This window comes from Microtus ochrogaster, chromosome 10 (genome assembly GCF_000317375.1).
Source record: "Microtus ochrogaster isolate Prairie Vole_2 chromosome 10, MicOch1.0, whole genome shotgun sequence".
Lineage (NCBI taxonomy): Eukaryota > Metazoa > Chordata > Mammalia > Rodentia > Cricetidae > Microtus > Microtus ochrogaster.
In genome coordinates, this window is record NC_022016.1 from 74,700,359 (window position 1) to 74,715,865 (window position 15,507).

At 45.7% G+C, this 15,507-nt stretch overlaps 1 protein-coding gene across 1 annotated transcript in view; it reads left to right on the forward strand.

The window, feature by feature from the left end:
• Positions 1–15,507, forward strand: part of Yipf1 (Yip1 domain family member 1) — a 32,829-nt gene that overhangs the window by 6,137 nt on the left and 11,185 nt on the right. Inside the window, exons 3-7 of the mRNA XM_026781878.1 lie at positions 2,283–2,363; positions 2,594–2,681; positions 8,441–8,557; positions 13,801–13,967; positions 14,309–14,491. Coding sequence (XP_026637679.1) covers positions 2,283–2,363; positions 2,594–2,681; positions 8,441–8,557; positions 13,801–13,967; positions 14,309–14,491 — 636 coding nt within the window. The remainder of the gene's footprint in view (positions 1–2,282; positions 2,364–2,593; positions 2,682–8,440; positions 8,558–13,800; positions 13,968–14,308; positions 14,492–15,507) is intronic.

Below are 15,507 nucleotides of genomic sequence, written 5' to 3' on the forward strand. Positions count from 1 at the left end.
AAAAAAAAAAAATCCTTCTGTCTTTCTTGGCAGTGCTTCCAAGCTTTGGTTGTGGAGCACTGGGGTCAGTGCCTCCAGTCTTGAAGGGGAGTAGTGGGCTCTAGTTTTAAATTTTGTAGGTTTTATGGGCACAGGGGACACCTTGAGCTATAAAAAGAAACTAGATAGCTGCTTCCTTTAAGCCTGTAAAGTTTTGGTGCAAGGATGTTTTGGATAGGGGCTGGAGAGATGGCTCAGTGGTTAAGAGCATTGCCTGCTCTTCCAAAGGTCCTGAGTTCAATTCCCAGCAACCACATAGTGGCTCACAACCATCTGAAATGAGATCTGATGCCCTCTTCTGGCGTGCAGGCAGACACACAGACAGAATATTGTATACATAATAAATAAATATTTTTTAAAAAAAGGATGTATTGGATAGAATTGGTTTGGTTTGGTTTTTTGAGACAGGGCCTTGCTATGTGGCCCTGATTAGTTTGGAACTCATTGTGCAGACCAGGTTAGCTCTGAATTTGCAGCAGTCCTCCAGAGTGATGGTAGTATAGGCATGTGTCTCTGTACCCTGCTGGACAGAATTTTAATTTGGCTTAATTTTTTTCACTTTGGGGCCATCGTAACACAGAGCTGGGTCAGAAGTGGAGCCATAGTCCAGACAATTCAGGCCTCTGAGAGGAAACTTAAGGTGTTCACATTGTCACCTTTTAATTAATTAGGCTTTCATTATTATTATTACTATTATGATTATTTTGGTTATTTTTGTGACAGGGTTTCTCTGTGTAGCCCTGGCTGTACTAGAACTTGCTCTGTAGACAAGGCTGACCTCAGACTCAGAGATGCACCTGCCTCATTGTTTTTTAAAATCCATTTTTTTTTTTGCTCCAGGACTGCCAGGATGGCTCCATGGGTCAGGTGCCTCCTGCACAAACCAGGTAGCCTGAGTGTGATCTCTAACCCATGTAAATCTGGAAGGAAAGGAGAGAAGCAACTCCACAAAGTTGTCCTCTGACCTCCATGCACCCTTCCTGCACAAAAGAAATGAATAAATATAAAAAACTTTTGTTTTGAGACAGTGTCTCTTGTAACTCATGCTGGCTTTGAACCCATTGTGTACTGAAGCTGGCCTCAAGCTTCTCATCCTCCTGCCTCTGTCTTCTTTGTTTCAGAATTACAGGCACATACCACCATTCCTGGCCCCATAATTTATTAAGAGGTTACTTTTTTTTATCAAATTATAAAATATTAAATGACATAAGTGATTAATCATTTCATGAGTGGGTATGATGGGCATATTGCAACCCCAGGACTCCTAGCCATTAGGGAGGTATAGGCAGGAGAATCTAAATCTAAGGCCAGCCTGGGCTACATAGCAAGACTCTGTCTTAAAAAAAAACAAACAAACAAGCAAACAAAAACAAAAAGAAGAAACTGAAGCCAAAAGGAAAGAGAATAACCGTTACCCTTTGTTCTCATTTACAGAAAGACTTCCTAGGTGACTAATGTCCAATTCTTTCAATTATCAGAATGCCTCTTTCTTCCTGGAGTGTCAAGTGTTTGGGCAGGAATAATTACCTCTGCTTGAGGAAGACAGTATTTATTTAATTAACAGCATGCCGACAAAGAGGGGCACTGTTAGAAAGTGTGGCCTTGGAGGAAATGTGTCACTGTGGAGGCGGGCTTTGGGGTCTCATACGCTTACGCCACACCCAGGGAGACAGTTTACTTCCTGTTGCCTGCAGCTCAGGATGCAGACAGAGCTCTTAGCTTCTTCTCCAGCACCATATCTGTCTGTGCACCACCGTGTCCTGCCATGATGATAATGAACTAAATCTTTGAAACTGTAAGCCATTCCAATTAAAATGCTTCCCTTTATAAGGGTTGCCATGGGGCTGGAGAGATGACTCAGTGGTTAAGAGCACTGCTCTTCCAGAGGTCCTGTGTTCAATCCTCAGCAACCACATAACTCTCTGTAATGAGATCTGGTGCCCTCTTCTGGCCTGCAGGCATACATGCAGGCAGAATACTGTATACATATTAAATAAATAAATCTTTTTTTTTAAAAAAAGAGTTGCCATGGTTATGGTGTCTCTTCACAGCAATAGAAATCCTAAGTCACATGGGATCCAATGCCCTCTTTTGATGTGCAGACATATATGCAAACAATGTATAAAATATATGCATATATATGAAATACAAATATATATATAAATATATGTGTAAATAATTAAAAGAAAAATAAATTGGGAAGTCTACTTGGAGTTAACCATGTTTCCCTTCCCCTCTGACAGTTGCTTGCCGGCCAGAAGAAAAGCTCTCCTTTCTGGACATTTGAATACTATCAGACATTCTTTGATGTGGACACCTACCAGGTTCGTGAACTGGCTTCACTCTTTATTTTCCATACTGGGGACTTGTTTCTTCTGAGATAGAACGGCCATCATGTGAGAGCCGCTGTACTGGAAGTCGCCTTTCTAAAGGCTCACTGCACATAAAAACGCTGTGAGAAAAGCTGAAATGATGAGCTTAGTCGCTTAGTTGCATAGATTAAATCCTAAGGAAAATGAACCTTCAGCAGAATTACTGCTGTGTTACCTTGCAGGTCTTTGACAGAATAAAAGGGTCTCTGCTGCCGGTTCCTGGGAAGAACTTTGTGAGGCTGTATGTCCGCAGCAACCCGGATCTCTACGGTATGTACGATGCCCTTGCTTCCCTCCCGCATCCCGCTAAGTTCCAGTAAATGTGGGGGTTGCCTGGAAGGTTAGAGAATTGCACTGCTAGTGGGGTGTACAATGTTTTATTGACTCTGTGAGGTTTAGTAACCATGTTTGCAGAGAGTTTTGGGGGAGAAGAATTTCATCTTTTGTGAGTGCTGCAGCTGCCTTAATTGTCCTTTATGTCTTCAGGTGACTTTGGTGTAGGCTTGAGGCAGGTGGGCCTTTCTGAGTTCTGTTGATTCTCCTCCATGGAGGGTTTGGTGGGGTGGGGTGAGTGTGCAGTAGGTTTTTGTGGTCTCAGGCATTTGGATATTTGGTCCCCAGTTCTTGGCACTGTTTGGGTGGGATTAGGAGGCGTGGCCTTGCTGGAGGAAGTATGTCATTCAGGCAGGCCTTACGATTTCAAAAGCCACGTACTATCTCCACTTCGCTCTTTCTGCCTACTGCTTGTGGTTCAGCCTGCGAGCTCGCTGCTGTTCGGCTTGCTGTGATGGCGATGGACCATAAGCTTGCATGAGCCTTCTGTGAGTTGCCTTGGTCATGGTGTTTTAGTACAACTGTAGAAAAGTAACCAGTCCAGGTCCGGCTTTGTTACTCACGTACTGAGTTCCTTCTCAGCTACCAGGGTGTGTGTTGGGGGGGGGTGAGGGGCGTGACAGTGGCTCTCCATTGAGAGTCTAAAGCAGGGATGGGCTAAGGAATGGGTGTAACCCCTGACTGCTTTGCTATCTGAGGAAAACACAGAGGCTCACCCAGGGCTCCTGAGGAAAGGACTGCACACCATGGCCTTTTGTCTTTGAGGGGAGATGAGGCAAGAAGGCAGCGCTGTTCTTTCCTTGGACTCCTATGCTGGGCTGCCCATTCTGAGGGCAGCTCTTCTCCTGCAGTTAATGTTTTCTGGAAATGTCCTCACAGCTGCCCAGAGGTGTGTTTCCTAAGTGAGTAAATCCAAACCAGGCTGGCAAGATGGCTCATGGGTAAAAGTGCTTGCTGTGCAAGGCTGGTGTCCTTATTTTGATAGTGAAAACCCAGTGGTGGAAGGAAGGAACCAACTCACAAACGTTGTCCTTTGCCCTCGTGCGTGTCCTCACGTGGGACACTCTTTGTGTGTGAAGACTCAGTTGACATTGGGGATCTTTCTCCGTTGCTTTTCACTCTTTTCTTTGAGGCAAGCAGGGTCTCTGTAGTCTTAGAGTGAGATCTGTAAGCATCAGCACGGATAGATCTGAAAATAATGACAAATGAAGAAGAAGCTGATGAAGGGTAGGAATGCTGTTGTTGATATCACTAACAGTTGATTGTACACGCTCCCGTAAGCACCATATGTGAGACCAGAGGTCAGCATTGGGTGTCTTCCTCAATTTCTTTTCCCTTAATTTGAGGTACCCCTCCTGCCCCTGTCTCCCCAGCACTGGCTGGTCACTGTCCTGGTACCCCTTCTACCCCCATCTCCCCAGCACTGGCTGGTCACTGTCCTGGTACCCCTCCTGCCCCCATCTCCCCAGCACTGGCTGGTCGCAGTCCCGGTACCCCTCCTGCCCCTGTCTCCCCAGCACTGGCTGGTCACTGTCCTGGAACCCCTTCTACCCCCATCTCCCCAGCACTGGCTGGTCACAATCCCGGTACCCCTCCTGCCCCTTCCCCCAAGCACCAGCTTGTAGCTAGTGTTTCTCTGTCCCACGTGCCAGCTCCCAAAAAACCACATGGAGATTTTTTATTAATTATGGAAACTTAGTCAATAGCTTAAGACTTGTTTCTAATTAGCTCTTATAACTTAAATTAACCTGTTTCTATTAATCTATGTGCTGCCATGTGGCTTTATTACCTCATCTGCGTAGTGCCCATACTGCCCGCTCTGTGTCTCATAGTGTCTCTGTCCTTCTTTTTCCCAGCATCCTCTGTGCCTGGATATCCTTTCTAGCTATTGGCTGTTCAGCTTCTTATTAAACCAATTGAGTAACATATCTTTACACAGTGTAGGTCAGATATCTCGCTACACAGGCTAGTCATAATCCCAGTCCCCCTCCTACCTCTGTCTCCCTAGCACTGGCTGATCACAATCCCAGTCACCCTCCTGCCCCATCTCCCCAGCAGTGGGATTACAAGTGTACATGGTTGTGTGTGGCCTTTCACATGAGGGTAGGAAATGAAATTCAGACCCTTACACTTTTACATCAGATATGTTACTGAGCCATCTCCCCAGCCCTATTAAAAAGATACTTTTAAAGCAGTATATGTACACCTGTTTGTTTAATTATTCTTTGCTCTTTTCTCTGTTACAAATATTTCACAATATAAAATTAATCATATAATACATTATATTATCAATATTTTATTAATCCACATAGTATATATTAAAACATATTGACTATGATAAAATTAATATGTAATAGTTTAAAATGTGCCCTTAATTATAAATGTAACTCAGATTAAGCTTTCATCCCACGTCCACCATGTAAGAGTTGGGATTTGGGAGGAAGGGGGAGAGAGAAGGCAGAATGAAGCTGCCTGGCAGAAGCTGGAGTGAGTGTACATTGCATGACACTGGAGCAGGTAGCTGGAGAGGGTACTGAGCCTTGATCATTTGTGGCTCTTTTCTGTCAGCCAGAGGGATTTAGATTTTGTTCATAAGCAGTTGGAGGTTCATTAAAAGTCTGCAATTAGTAGAGAAGGTGTGTAAAAATACCTCAGAAGACACCTTAGAGCTAGGGCAGATTTCTTGCTTCTGTCCGAGGGCGAGTGTGTGCATCTGAGTTAAACTGGCAGAGTGCTAGGCAGGTATCAGTGACGTTTTAGGCCTGACGTCTGGATTATTAGCTTAGGGCTCGGGACAGCCAAAGAACGGCAGACAAGGCTCCATGGGCACAGTGGGTTCCTGGTCCACAGCATCTGCATCTGTGACTCAACCAGCCGAAGCCCAGAAGTAAGTTTGGAAAGTACAGCATCTGTGTTGGACATACACACAGATTCTTTGTCACTATCCCCCAAGTGGTACAGGATGGCCGCCTTACACAGCACTGGCCCTACCTTAGGTATTACAGGTAATCGGAAGGTGAGGGAAGGATGTGGGAAGCTGTGTGGAGATGATACGCAAACAATGTATCCAGTTCTACAAAAGGACTTGAGCAGGGCAGGATTTAAGTGTCCTTGAGCATCCAGGAGCCAATCCCCTGCTTATACAGAGGGGCAGCAGCAGAAGTGCCTCCCACACCAGGTTTCCTCTTGCAGCAAGATAAATCCCTTTGTCTAGCAGGACTCCTCCAGCCTCTATGATCTGGCCTCGTCTGTCTCCAGCCTCTGGTTGTCCCCTTGACCTTGAACAGTCTTCTCTTGATTTTGGTCTTTGTTTGTGCTGGTCCCTTTTCCTGATATCACTCTGTTCTATCTCTTCCCTGGACTCTTGTTCTTCAGGTCCATCTCGGACATGTTTCTCTCCAGGTTTGCCACCCTTCTGATGTGTCCCTGGCAGACGCTCAAGGTTAGATGTTGTATTGTAGCTCCCTGTGGTATCTGATGTACTACAGGCAGGAACTAGACCCCGACTGCACATTGCTGTATGCTGAGTGCCTAGCTCAGGGCCTAGCAATAGTGTGCATTAGTAAATACTGGCAGCAAGCATGCTGTTCTTTGCTTTCAAGTTATGTGACACTATACTATTTGGCCACTTGTGTTCTTATGTTTGGAATGGCCTAGCAAAACTTTTATTAATATTATTATTAATTATTATTATTACCATTACTTTATTGTATGTATATGAGTGATTTGTCTGTGTATGTGTTGAGCACCACATGCCTGCCCATGATGCCTGTGAAGACCAGAGCATCACATCCCCTGGAACCAAAATTACAGACACTTGTGAGTGCTGGGAATCAAACCCAGGGCCTCTGGAAGCGCAGCCAATGCTCTTAACCACTGAGCCATCTCTCCAGCCCTTGCCAAGCTTTTTGGTAGTGGAGATTTTGTAGATTTTGCTTTGATTTTTGTGTCTCTTGTGGTGTAGGAAGTTAAAAATAATGCTGTGAGATTTGCCTGGACCCTGGCACAGCGCCGGCACTCTTCGAGAGGAGGAAGCAAGTGACTTGCGGAAATTAGGTGTTGGTGGCTCCTTGGGGTCGCTGATTACCCAGGTTCCCTTTCTTTCCCACCTTCAGGAGTCAAATACTTGCCTTTAAAAAGCCCTCATCCAGCTGTTATTCTTCCCAAATGCAGTAATTGTATTAATTTTATGATATTTCAAGGTTCTGAAATTAGCTCTGAAGATACTACCAAATATTAGTGAAAATGAAAAATTTAAATCTCTCAATTTAAAAATTGTCATTTGTTCTGCATAGTAAATTACCTTTTGTATGTGTATGGTGTTGTGTGTGTGTGATATATGTGTGTTGTGTGTGCACACATGCGGGCATGTGCACATGTACATACATACACATGTGTTTGTGTGGAAATCTGAGGTGACACTGGCTGTTTTTTCTGGAATACTCTCTACCTTCGTTTTTTGAGGCAGGTTTCTCACTGAATCTGAAGCTCATCTCTTTGGCTAGTCTGCCTGTTCAGGGAGCCTCAGAGATCACCCTGTTTCTGTTTCCTGCCCCTTCTCCCACCAGAATCTGGGGCTGCAGCAAATGGTGTTGTGTGTGGTTTTCACATGGGTGCTAGGGAGGCCCACACAGATTGTCAGTCTCGTCTGGCAGGCTTCTTACTGACTGAGCTGTTAGACCCTTGGTACTTTAAAGAAAAAAACTTTTTTTTTTTTTTTTGACACAGGGCTTCTCTGTATAGCCCTGACTGTCCTGGAATCCATCTGTAGACCACGCTGGCCTTGAACTCACAGAGATCTGCCTGCCTCTGCCTCCTGAGTGCTGTGATTAAAGGTGTGCACCATCACTGTCCAATTTTTTTTTTTTAAAATAAGATGTATTTGTTTTATTTTCTTATATGTATGAGTATTTTGCCTTTCCACATGTGTGTGCACCACAGACATACCGGGTACCTGCAGAAGTCAGAGAAGGGTGTTGAATCCCCCAGAACTTGAGTTATAGATGGTTGTGAGCTACTATGGAGGGCTGGGAATTGAACTCAGGTCTTCTGCAAGAGCAACAAGTGCTCTTAACTGCTATGCTATTCTCCAGACCCCTTAATACTTTTTCTAGGTAGAAGGGGAAGAGGATGGTGTTAAAAAATCAAGCATGCCGGGCAGTGGTGGCAGCCTGGTCTACACAAAGAAACCCTGTGTTAAAAAACCAAAACCAAACAGAGCAAATAAAGAACTCAAGCACACGATGGAAGGAGTTTCTGTTTTTCTGGGGAGCTGTAGTAGAATCTCTGGGGTAGATGAAGGTGAAAGTGGAAAGGGGCACAGCCAGATGTGTGTGCATGGACTATGTCGTCTGTATGGAATATGCACGCACATGCATTTACACGCATATACACACAACCACTTATATATAGTGTTGACTGTTTCTGGCAAGATTCTCTAGGAACTGCTGGGAGCTCTTGGGATATAAGTGCTGGGCTGGAATGAGAGGGAAGAAAGCTTCTTGCTTTTTTCCCTGAATTCTCTCTTGAACTTGGAAGTACTATTATTATTATTTTTTATTATTTTTTTGTATGTATGCAGTAGCATCTTGTGGGCTGTTTGCTTGACTTGGAACTCACTGTGTAGACCAGGTTGTCCTCAAACGTGCGAGTGCCTCATCTCCTCTCTCTGTGTCTTCTTGTTGATTTCTCTGCAGGCCCTTTTTGGATATGTGCCACCTTGGTCTTTGCCATAGCAATCAGTGGAAACCTTTCCAACTTCTTAATCCACCTGGGAGAGAAGACATACCATTATGTGCCCGAATTCCAGAAAGGTAGGTATAGTGTGTAAGTCATTTAGGGTATGGACTGTCTCTGTGAGCTTTTACCCTCTGAGCACAGCATCCAGTCTCTAGGTGCCGTACCCTGCTCTCAAATATAGCTCCTACCCCAGAGTTCTCCACATCGCATCTGTATAATTCACAGTCCTCCCGATGATGGTAAAAATCTATTGCATATAACCCTTCCATCCTAAATGTATATTATTCAGTGGCACATATATATTCACAGTGTTGTAAATCTATATGATTTTTAGGGAAGCTGTCAGACTGAGTAGTGAGTAACTCGAGTTTATTCTAAAAATATACAAAATGACTAACACAGTGTGCATGAAGCTTGGCTGCAGCAGCGTTTGCATTATCTGGGGGCTACAAACAGCAGAGCCATTGTTCTTTATGTTCTGAAGGCTCAGCTAGCTAAGATGCCTGTAGCCACTAATTATAAGGCATCTCGAGCATCGTGGGAAAACAGTAACTGTGCCAAACGGGTGCCTATCATGTTGGCGGTTTTGCTGACAAGTCTGCAGTGGTCAAGACTTGGAGAGGGCCACACAGAACGAGACCCCAGTGTGGGCTCGTAAACGACACTCTTGCTTTAAAATGTCCTTCTTTCTCTTCCTCTTTTTTGATTTGTGTGTGTATGTGTATAGTGTGTGAATGCGTGCCCATATATGAGTGTGAGCATGTGTGCCACATTACACACGAGGTCAGAGGTCATCGTGGGTGTTGGTCCTCACCACCTTGTTTAAGGTGAAGTTATGTTGACTGCTGCATGCTTCAGACTAGCTGGCCTGTCAGGTTCCAGGGTTCCCCTGTCTTCATCTCCCGTCTCATTGAAGGTGTACTAGGGTCACAGATTCACACCATTGCATCCAGCTTTAATGGCATCTAGGGAATCCTAACTCAGTACTCAGCTTTGCCATCAGTGTTTGCCCACTGGACTGATGCCCGTCACTAAACTGCTTATCTTAAAAGCAATGACAACCACTGTTTGGTAGTGAAAAGAAAACAGATTACAGGGACTTGCAGGTGACATCCAGCCCAAAGTGGGGAAGGTTGGCCTTATTAGATTTTATCAAGACCTGGGTGTCCTTCCTTATGCACACCCTGCTAAGAGACTGTGTGCAGCCTGGATAAGAGCACAGGCTCCCCAACAGAACACCGGCCATAGGTCCCAGCCCTGCCATTCACTCACTTCTGCCTCTGAGGCAGTGTTCTGAGTCTCAGATTCCTCATTGGCCAAACAGAAATGATAAAACTCATATTGTAGGGCTGGCGTAAGAATAAAGAGTTGAGTCAGGTGTGGTTGCTCACTCCTGTAAGAGGCCCGAGGATCAAGAGTCTGAGGTTAGTCCAGACAGTGTGTTCTAGGACAACATGAACTGCACAGTGAGGCCTTGTTTCAGAGGAAGAAAGTTTTGGATGTGTAAGTAGGTTAGAATAGTGGTGTGTGTGAAAGAAACTCAATAAATATAATTATTGCCATGTCTATGTGCGTGTCTATGTATAAAGGCTTGTATTTATGTGAGTGCATTCATGTGTTCTTTCTTCTCTTTCTCCCGTTTATTCTGTGTAAATTGTGTGTGTGTGTGTGTGTGTGTGTGTGTGTGAGAGAGAGAGAGAGAGAGAGAGAGAGAGAGAGAGAGAAAGAGAGATGGGGGAGAGAGAGAAAGAGAGGGAGAGGGGGGGAAGAGAGAAAGAGAGAGAGGGAGAGAGGGGGGAAAGAGAGAGAGAGAGAGAGAGACAGGGAGAGAGAAAGACAGAGAGAGAGTCGGAGTCCATGTATCCTTCTTTTTCTCCCTTTTTGCTTTGTTTGTTTGTTTGTTTGAGACAGGTTTTTCTCTGTGTATCCCTGGCTGTCCTGAAACTTCCTCTCTAAACCAGGCTAACCTAGAACCCAGAGATCCACTTGCCTCTGCCTCCCAAGTGCTGGGATTAAAGGTGTGCGCCACCAGTGCCTGGCTCCCCTTTTACCTTCTATATCCCTTTCTTCCCTTCTGTCCCTGTAAGCATAGAATCAGACATAGATTCAGTCCTAGTTACTAGAAAAGTCTTCATTTGACTGTAAAGTTAGGTTGTGTTCCCTGAGAGGCAGGGTCGTTACCTTCAGGTAGCTCAGTGGTTGGCAGAACAAGACAGCAGCTATGTTGCTGTAAGTAGTTTAACCTCCACCCTGCAGGTTCATGTAGAGCTACCAACAGAGAAGAAAGAGTGGCCTACCCTGCCTGGGGAGGGCGCTGGAACACAGAAGGGTCCTTACTGTTGTTAGCCCGTTAGCTGGGCACCCGGTGTCAGGAAGGTCTGGCTGATAGAGCAGGAAGGTGATCCTTGCTCTTCCCATGACCATTCTCCCAGCTCACGTGAAGAGTGGGTGTTGTAAGCCTGTGGTTGGCTCGGTTGGGGAAGGCGCTTGCCTGAGTCCAGAAACCACAGCTGGAGGAGAGAACTGACTCCTGAAAAGGTGTCTGGTGGACACACCCCCACACACGCACACACCCACACACAGACGCACGCACACACAAACACCACGTATACATTAATAGTAATTAAAACTCTTTTAAAAGTATGAGTCATATCTGAGGTTAGATTCTGCTCTGACCATTAATTGTGTCACTTTGATCAGAATGCTTGACATCTCTGGTCCTGTTTTCTTCCCTAAAAGGATATAGATATGATACGAGATACTATGTCTATACACTAGCTAATAACATAAAGTGGGTAGTTCTGGTTTTTTATGGTTTATTTAACTTTATTTTTTAAACACTGAATTTTTTTTTTAAAATTTAACTTTATGTGCATTGGTGTGAAGGTTTCAGATCCCCTTGAACTGGAGTTACAGACAGTTGTGAGCTGCTTTGTGGGTGCTGGGAATTGAGCCCAGGTCCTCTGGAAGAGCAGCCAGTGCACTTAACCACTGAGCCATCTCTTCAGACTGGTAGTTTTGATTTTTAACATAGTTTGCTGTATAGTTCAGGCCATAAAGTTGTCATTGTGTTGCCTTAGCCTTAGTTCCAAGTGTTGGGATTACAGTCATGTGCTTAAATCATTAATAATAACTTAGATTGCAATCCTTTGTGTGTGGTGTGATGTTGGGAATTGAACCCAGAGTCTTGACGTATTTGCCACTCAGCTTCATTCCCAGTCCTTGTTCTTTTGAGACAAGACTTTACTCGGCCCAGGTTGGCTTCTAGTTCACTGTGTATCTGAGGGTGGTCTTGAACTCTTGATCTTCCTGCCTCTACCACCAAAATGCTTTGATTACAAGCTCTGACACTATGCCTGGCCCAAAACCTTATTTATTTATTTATTTAGATTGATTGATTGATTGATTGATTTTTTGAGATAGGGTCTCTCTGTGTAGCTCTGAGTGTCCTGGAACTCACATGACTGGTCTTGAACTCACAGAGATCCAACTGCCTCTGCCTCCTGAGTGCTGGGATTAAAGGCATTCAGCACAATGGCCAGCCTTGTTTATGTATTTTTAAATTTATTTATATAAACAGGTGTTTTGCCTGTATGTATGTCTGTGTACCACTTGCTTGCCTGTTACCCTAGGAGGTCAGAAGAGGGAATCAGATCCCCTGGGATTGGAGTTATAAATAGTTGTGAGCCATCGTGTGGGTGCTGGGATCACACCTGGGTCCTATGGAAGAGCGGCCAGTGTTATTAATTGCTGAGCCATCTCCAGCCCCCACATCTAACTCTTAACTGAATCTGTATTGTCGGTCAGTCCCTGCTCAGAATAGTTCTCACCTCTGTTGGCTTGTTTGATTTTCCTGATGGCCTCATAAGGTAATCTTAGTCCCGTTTTGCAGACAGGAAACTGAACAGGAATGTTTGGTAACTCTCCACCCAGAGTTACTTTGCCTCTGGTTAGAACCCGTGACTTGGAATCTGCTTTGCCTCAGACACCGTGTTGCCTCTCATAAAGCTCTGAGTGCAGGTCTGATGTCCAACCACTGCTTAGTAAACAGTAGCTACAGCCAGGGTAGAATTTCCTTCTGCTTCTCTTTCCCACCCAAAGAAAAGGGATTCTGTCAGCAAAACTGCATGGCTCAATCAGGGTATTCCAGCGTGAGAAAAAACTGCCATGGAGGGGCTGGAGAGAGGCTCAGAGGTTAAGAGCAATGACTGTTCCTCCAGAGGTCCTGAGTTCAATTCCCAGCAACTGCATGGTGGCTCACAGCCATTTATAATGAGATCTGATGCCCCCTTCTGGCTTGGAGGCAAACTTAGAGGCAAAATGTTGTGTACATAATAAATAAATACACTTAAAAAAAAAAAACGCCATAGAGCCCTTAAAGACTCTGGACAATGGCATGCTCTCACCAGAGTCTGACCGAAATTGCTAGCATGGTCCTGTTTTTACAGGAGGTGCTAATTGAGTTGTTTGCTGATTTTCATGTTGGCAAGGCATGTACCTTGGCTTAGCATGCTCTAGGATTGTCACTCGAGTCCTGGGAGTTGGCGCTCTTCAGGAGAGGAGACCAGGAGACCGTCCAGTGATGGTCCCCAGGAGCTGCTAACAGGCGCGTCAGCTGCCGAGGCAGAGTTATTTACGCGGGAAGAAACGTAGCAGTGTGGTGGCCCGCCCGAGCCGGAACTCCGTAATTTAGAGACCGATTGCTAGCTGGATGGCATGCAGAGCAGGCTAATCTCCACCCAGGGCATTTTAATACATTTGCTAAAGAAATCAGTGTCAGCTCTTGTTTGGCTAGGGAGGAAAATGTGTTCTTCCAGGGGAATCGTTGGATTTTATTTGATCTAAAAGCTCAGTGTACTTAGACACATTTAGAATGGCTCTCCCAAGTATTTCAGTTACATAATTCAGTTGTTTCAGTGACTAGTTTTTAGTCACTAAGACCTATAAAACCATACAGGAGACACTGGTCACCACCACAAAGGTACATGCTAGGGATTCATTAGATCGAAAAACATTTCTAAAGCACCTACTGTGTGCCAGGTGCTGTGCCAGGTCCAGCAGATACAGAGCAGAAAAAGGGTGTGACACAGCCAAGTGGTGGTGGCACACACCTTTAATCCCAGCACTTGAGGTGCAGAGGCAGGCGGATCTCAGGGTTCAAGGCCAGCCTGGTCTACAGAGTAAGTTCTGGGACAGCCAGGACTATACAGAGAAACCCTGTCTCGAAAGGAAAGAACAAAGGCACGTGAAGCAGCTAGGTAGTGTGCTTGCTGAGGCTTCTCTGGGACGGAAGTATTCTGTCATCTGTCATCTGCAGTGTCCATAGCGGCCACCATCATCTATGCCTATGCCTGGCTCGTGCCTCTGGCTCTCTGGGGCTTTCTCATGTGGAGAAACAGCAAAGTGATGAACATCGTCTCCTATTCGTTTCTGGAGATCGTGTGCGTGTACGGCTACTCTCTCTTCATTTATATCCCCACAGCGGTGAGTACCATGCCAAGTAGATTGAAAGATGCTGTTTCGGGTGGAAAAATTCAACAGAGTATCCCATGGGGCCTTGTTATTTCCAGCCTGCTGCTCCCGTCCCTGGAGGTTCCTTTTGAAAAAATTTAAAGAACAAGACGAATGGGTGCCAGGAAGGCAAGGGCTCTGGCTGTGTCAAGAGCCCTGGGTTAGCACCACCCTCCTGCGTGCTGGTAGCATGCTCTACGAAGCCGCATGGCAGTGCGTGCCCAGCTGCTGATGGGCTCAGCTGCTTTGTGAGCGTACATCCTGGGAAGGAAGAGACACCCCGCAGCTCAACCACATGCTCTCTCCTTTTCCAGGTACTGTGGATCATTCCCCAGAGAGCTGTCCGTTGGGTCCTTGTCATGATTGCCTTGGGCATCTCGGGATCTGTATTGGCAATGACATTTTGGCCAGCTGTTCGTGAGGATAACCGGCGCGTCGCCCTGGCCACCATTGTGACAATCCTGTTGCTCCACGTGCTGCTGTCTGTGGGCTGCTTGGTACGTTGTCACTGTACCCTCTTGGTGTGGTTTTAAATGTTTATCTATAGTGGATGTGTATAAACATTTATAGTGCCTATAAGTGTAGGCACGTGCACATGGTACATGTGTGGAGGTCAGAGGTCAGCTAGATTCAGTTCTCTATTTCCATCACGTGGGCTCTGGGGGTCAGGCTCACACCAGCAGGCTTCCCTGCGAGCATCTTTACCTGACAAACCATCGTCCAGCTCTCTGGGTATGCATCATACACAAATGTCAACACTTGCTTTGCAAAATCCTCAAGCTGTTAGGTGCAGTGGCTCTTTTCAAACTGACTCTGGGACCTAAACATCAAGATCATCCTAGAAGGAAGGTGGCAAAGGTGCGAGGACTTGCATGTAGCGTGTGGCTTTCCTGGCTTCTGTGATGTGGTTAAGATTCAGTGTCTGGCCAGAGAGGAATGACTGACCATATGTCTCTGTACAGGGCTGGGGGAGGGGCTCTGCCTGCTGGTGCCTTTTTGGTTTCCTGTCCATGGCTAGACAGATGTTGGACATCTGGCTGGTTAGAATGAAGGGGACAAAACAGATTTCATGGGTGGGAAGCTTAAGATTGGAGTCAAATTAGACACCTGGATTGTTGCTAAGGGACACAGTGTTTGAACTGTTTGAGTCCCTGTGTCTAGGTATCCTTTCCGGAAAAGCATGTGCTCCTGAGTCAAGCAGACCCAGCAGAAGGCCAGCTCTGTTGTGTGGTGGCTGTGTGTGAGCTTGGCCATGGCTCTGTGCTCCTCCGAATCCTACTGCTTCATCTGTGGTCTGACTGGCATCTTCCCGCATCGATTGTCCTGAGAGTCAGACAAAACAATACACAGGAAGCATGTGACGTGACATAGAGCTTGTCCACTGACGACCTATAGAGCTGTTGTTTGTTTGTTTGGTTTTGGAGCCTGAGGAGACATGCCCAAGCTCTTGAGATACTGCGATGTCCCTCTGGACCCTCTGGTTCTCTTCACTGCCTCCTAGTGACGTCTTTTT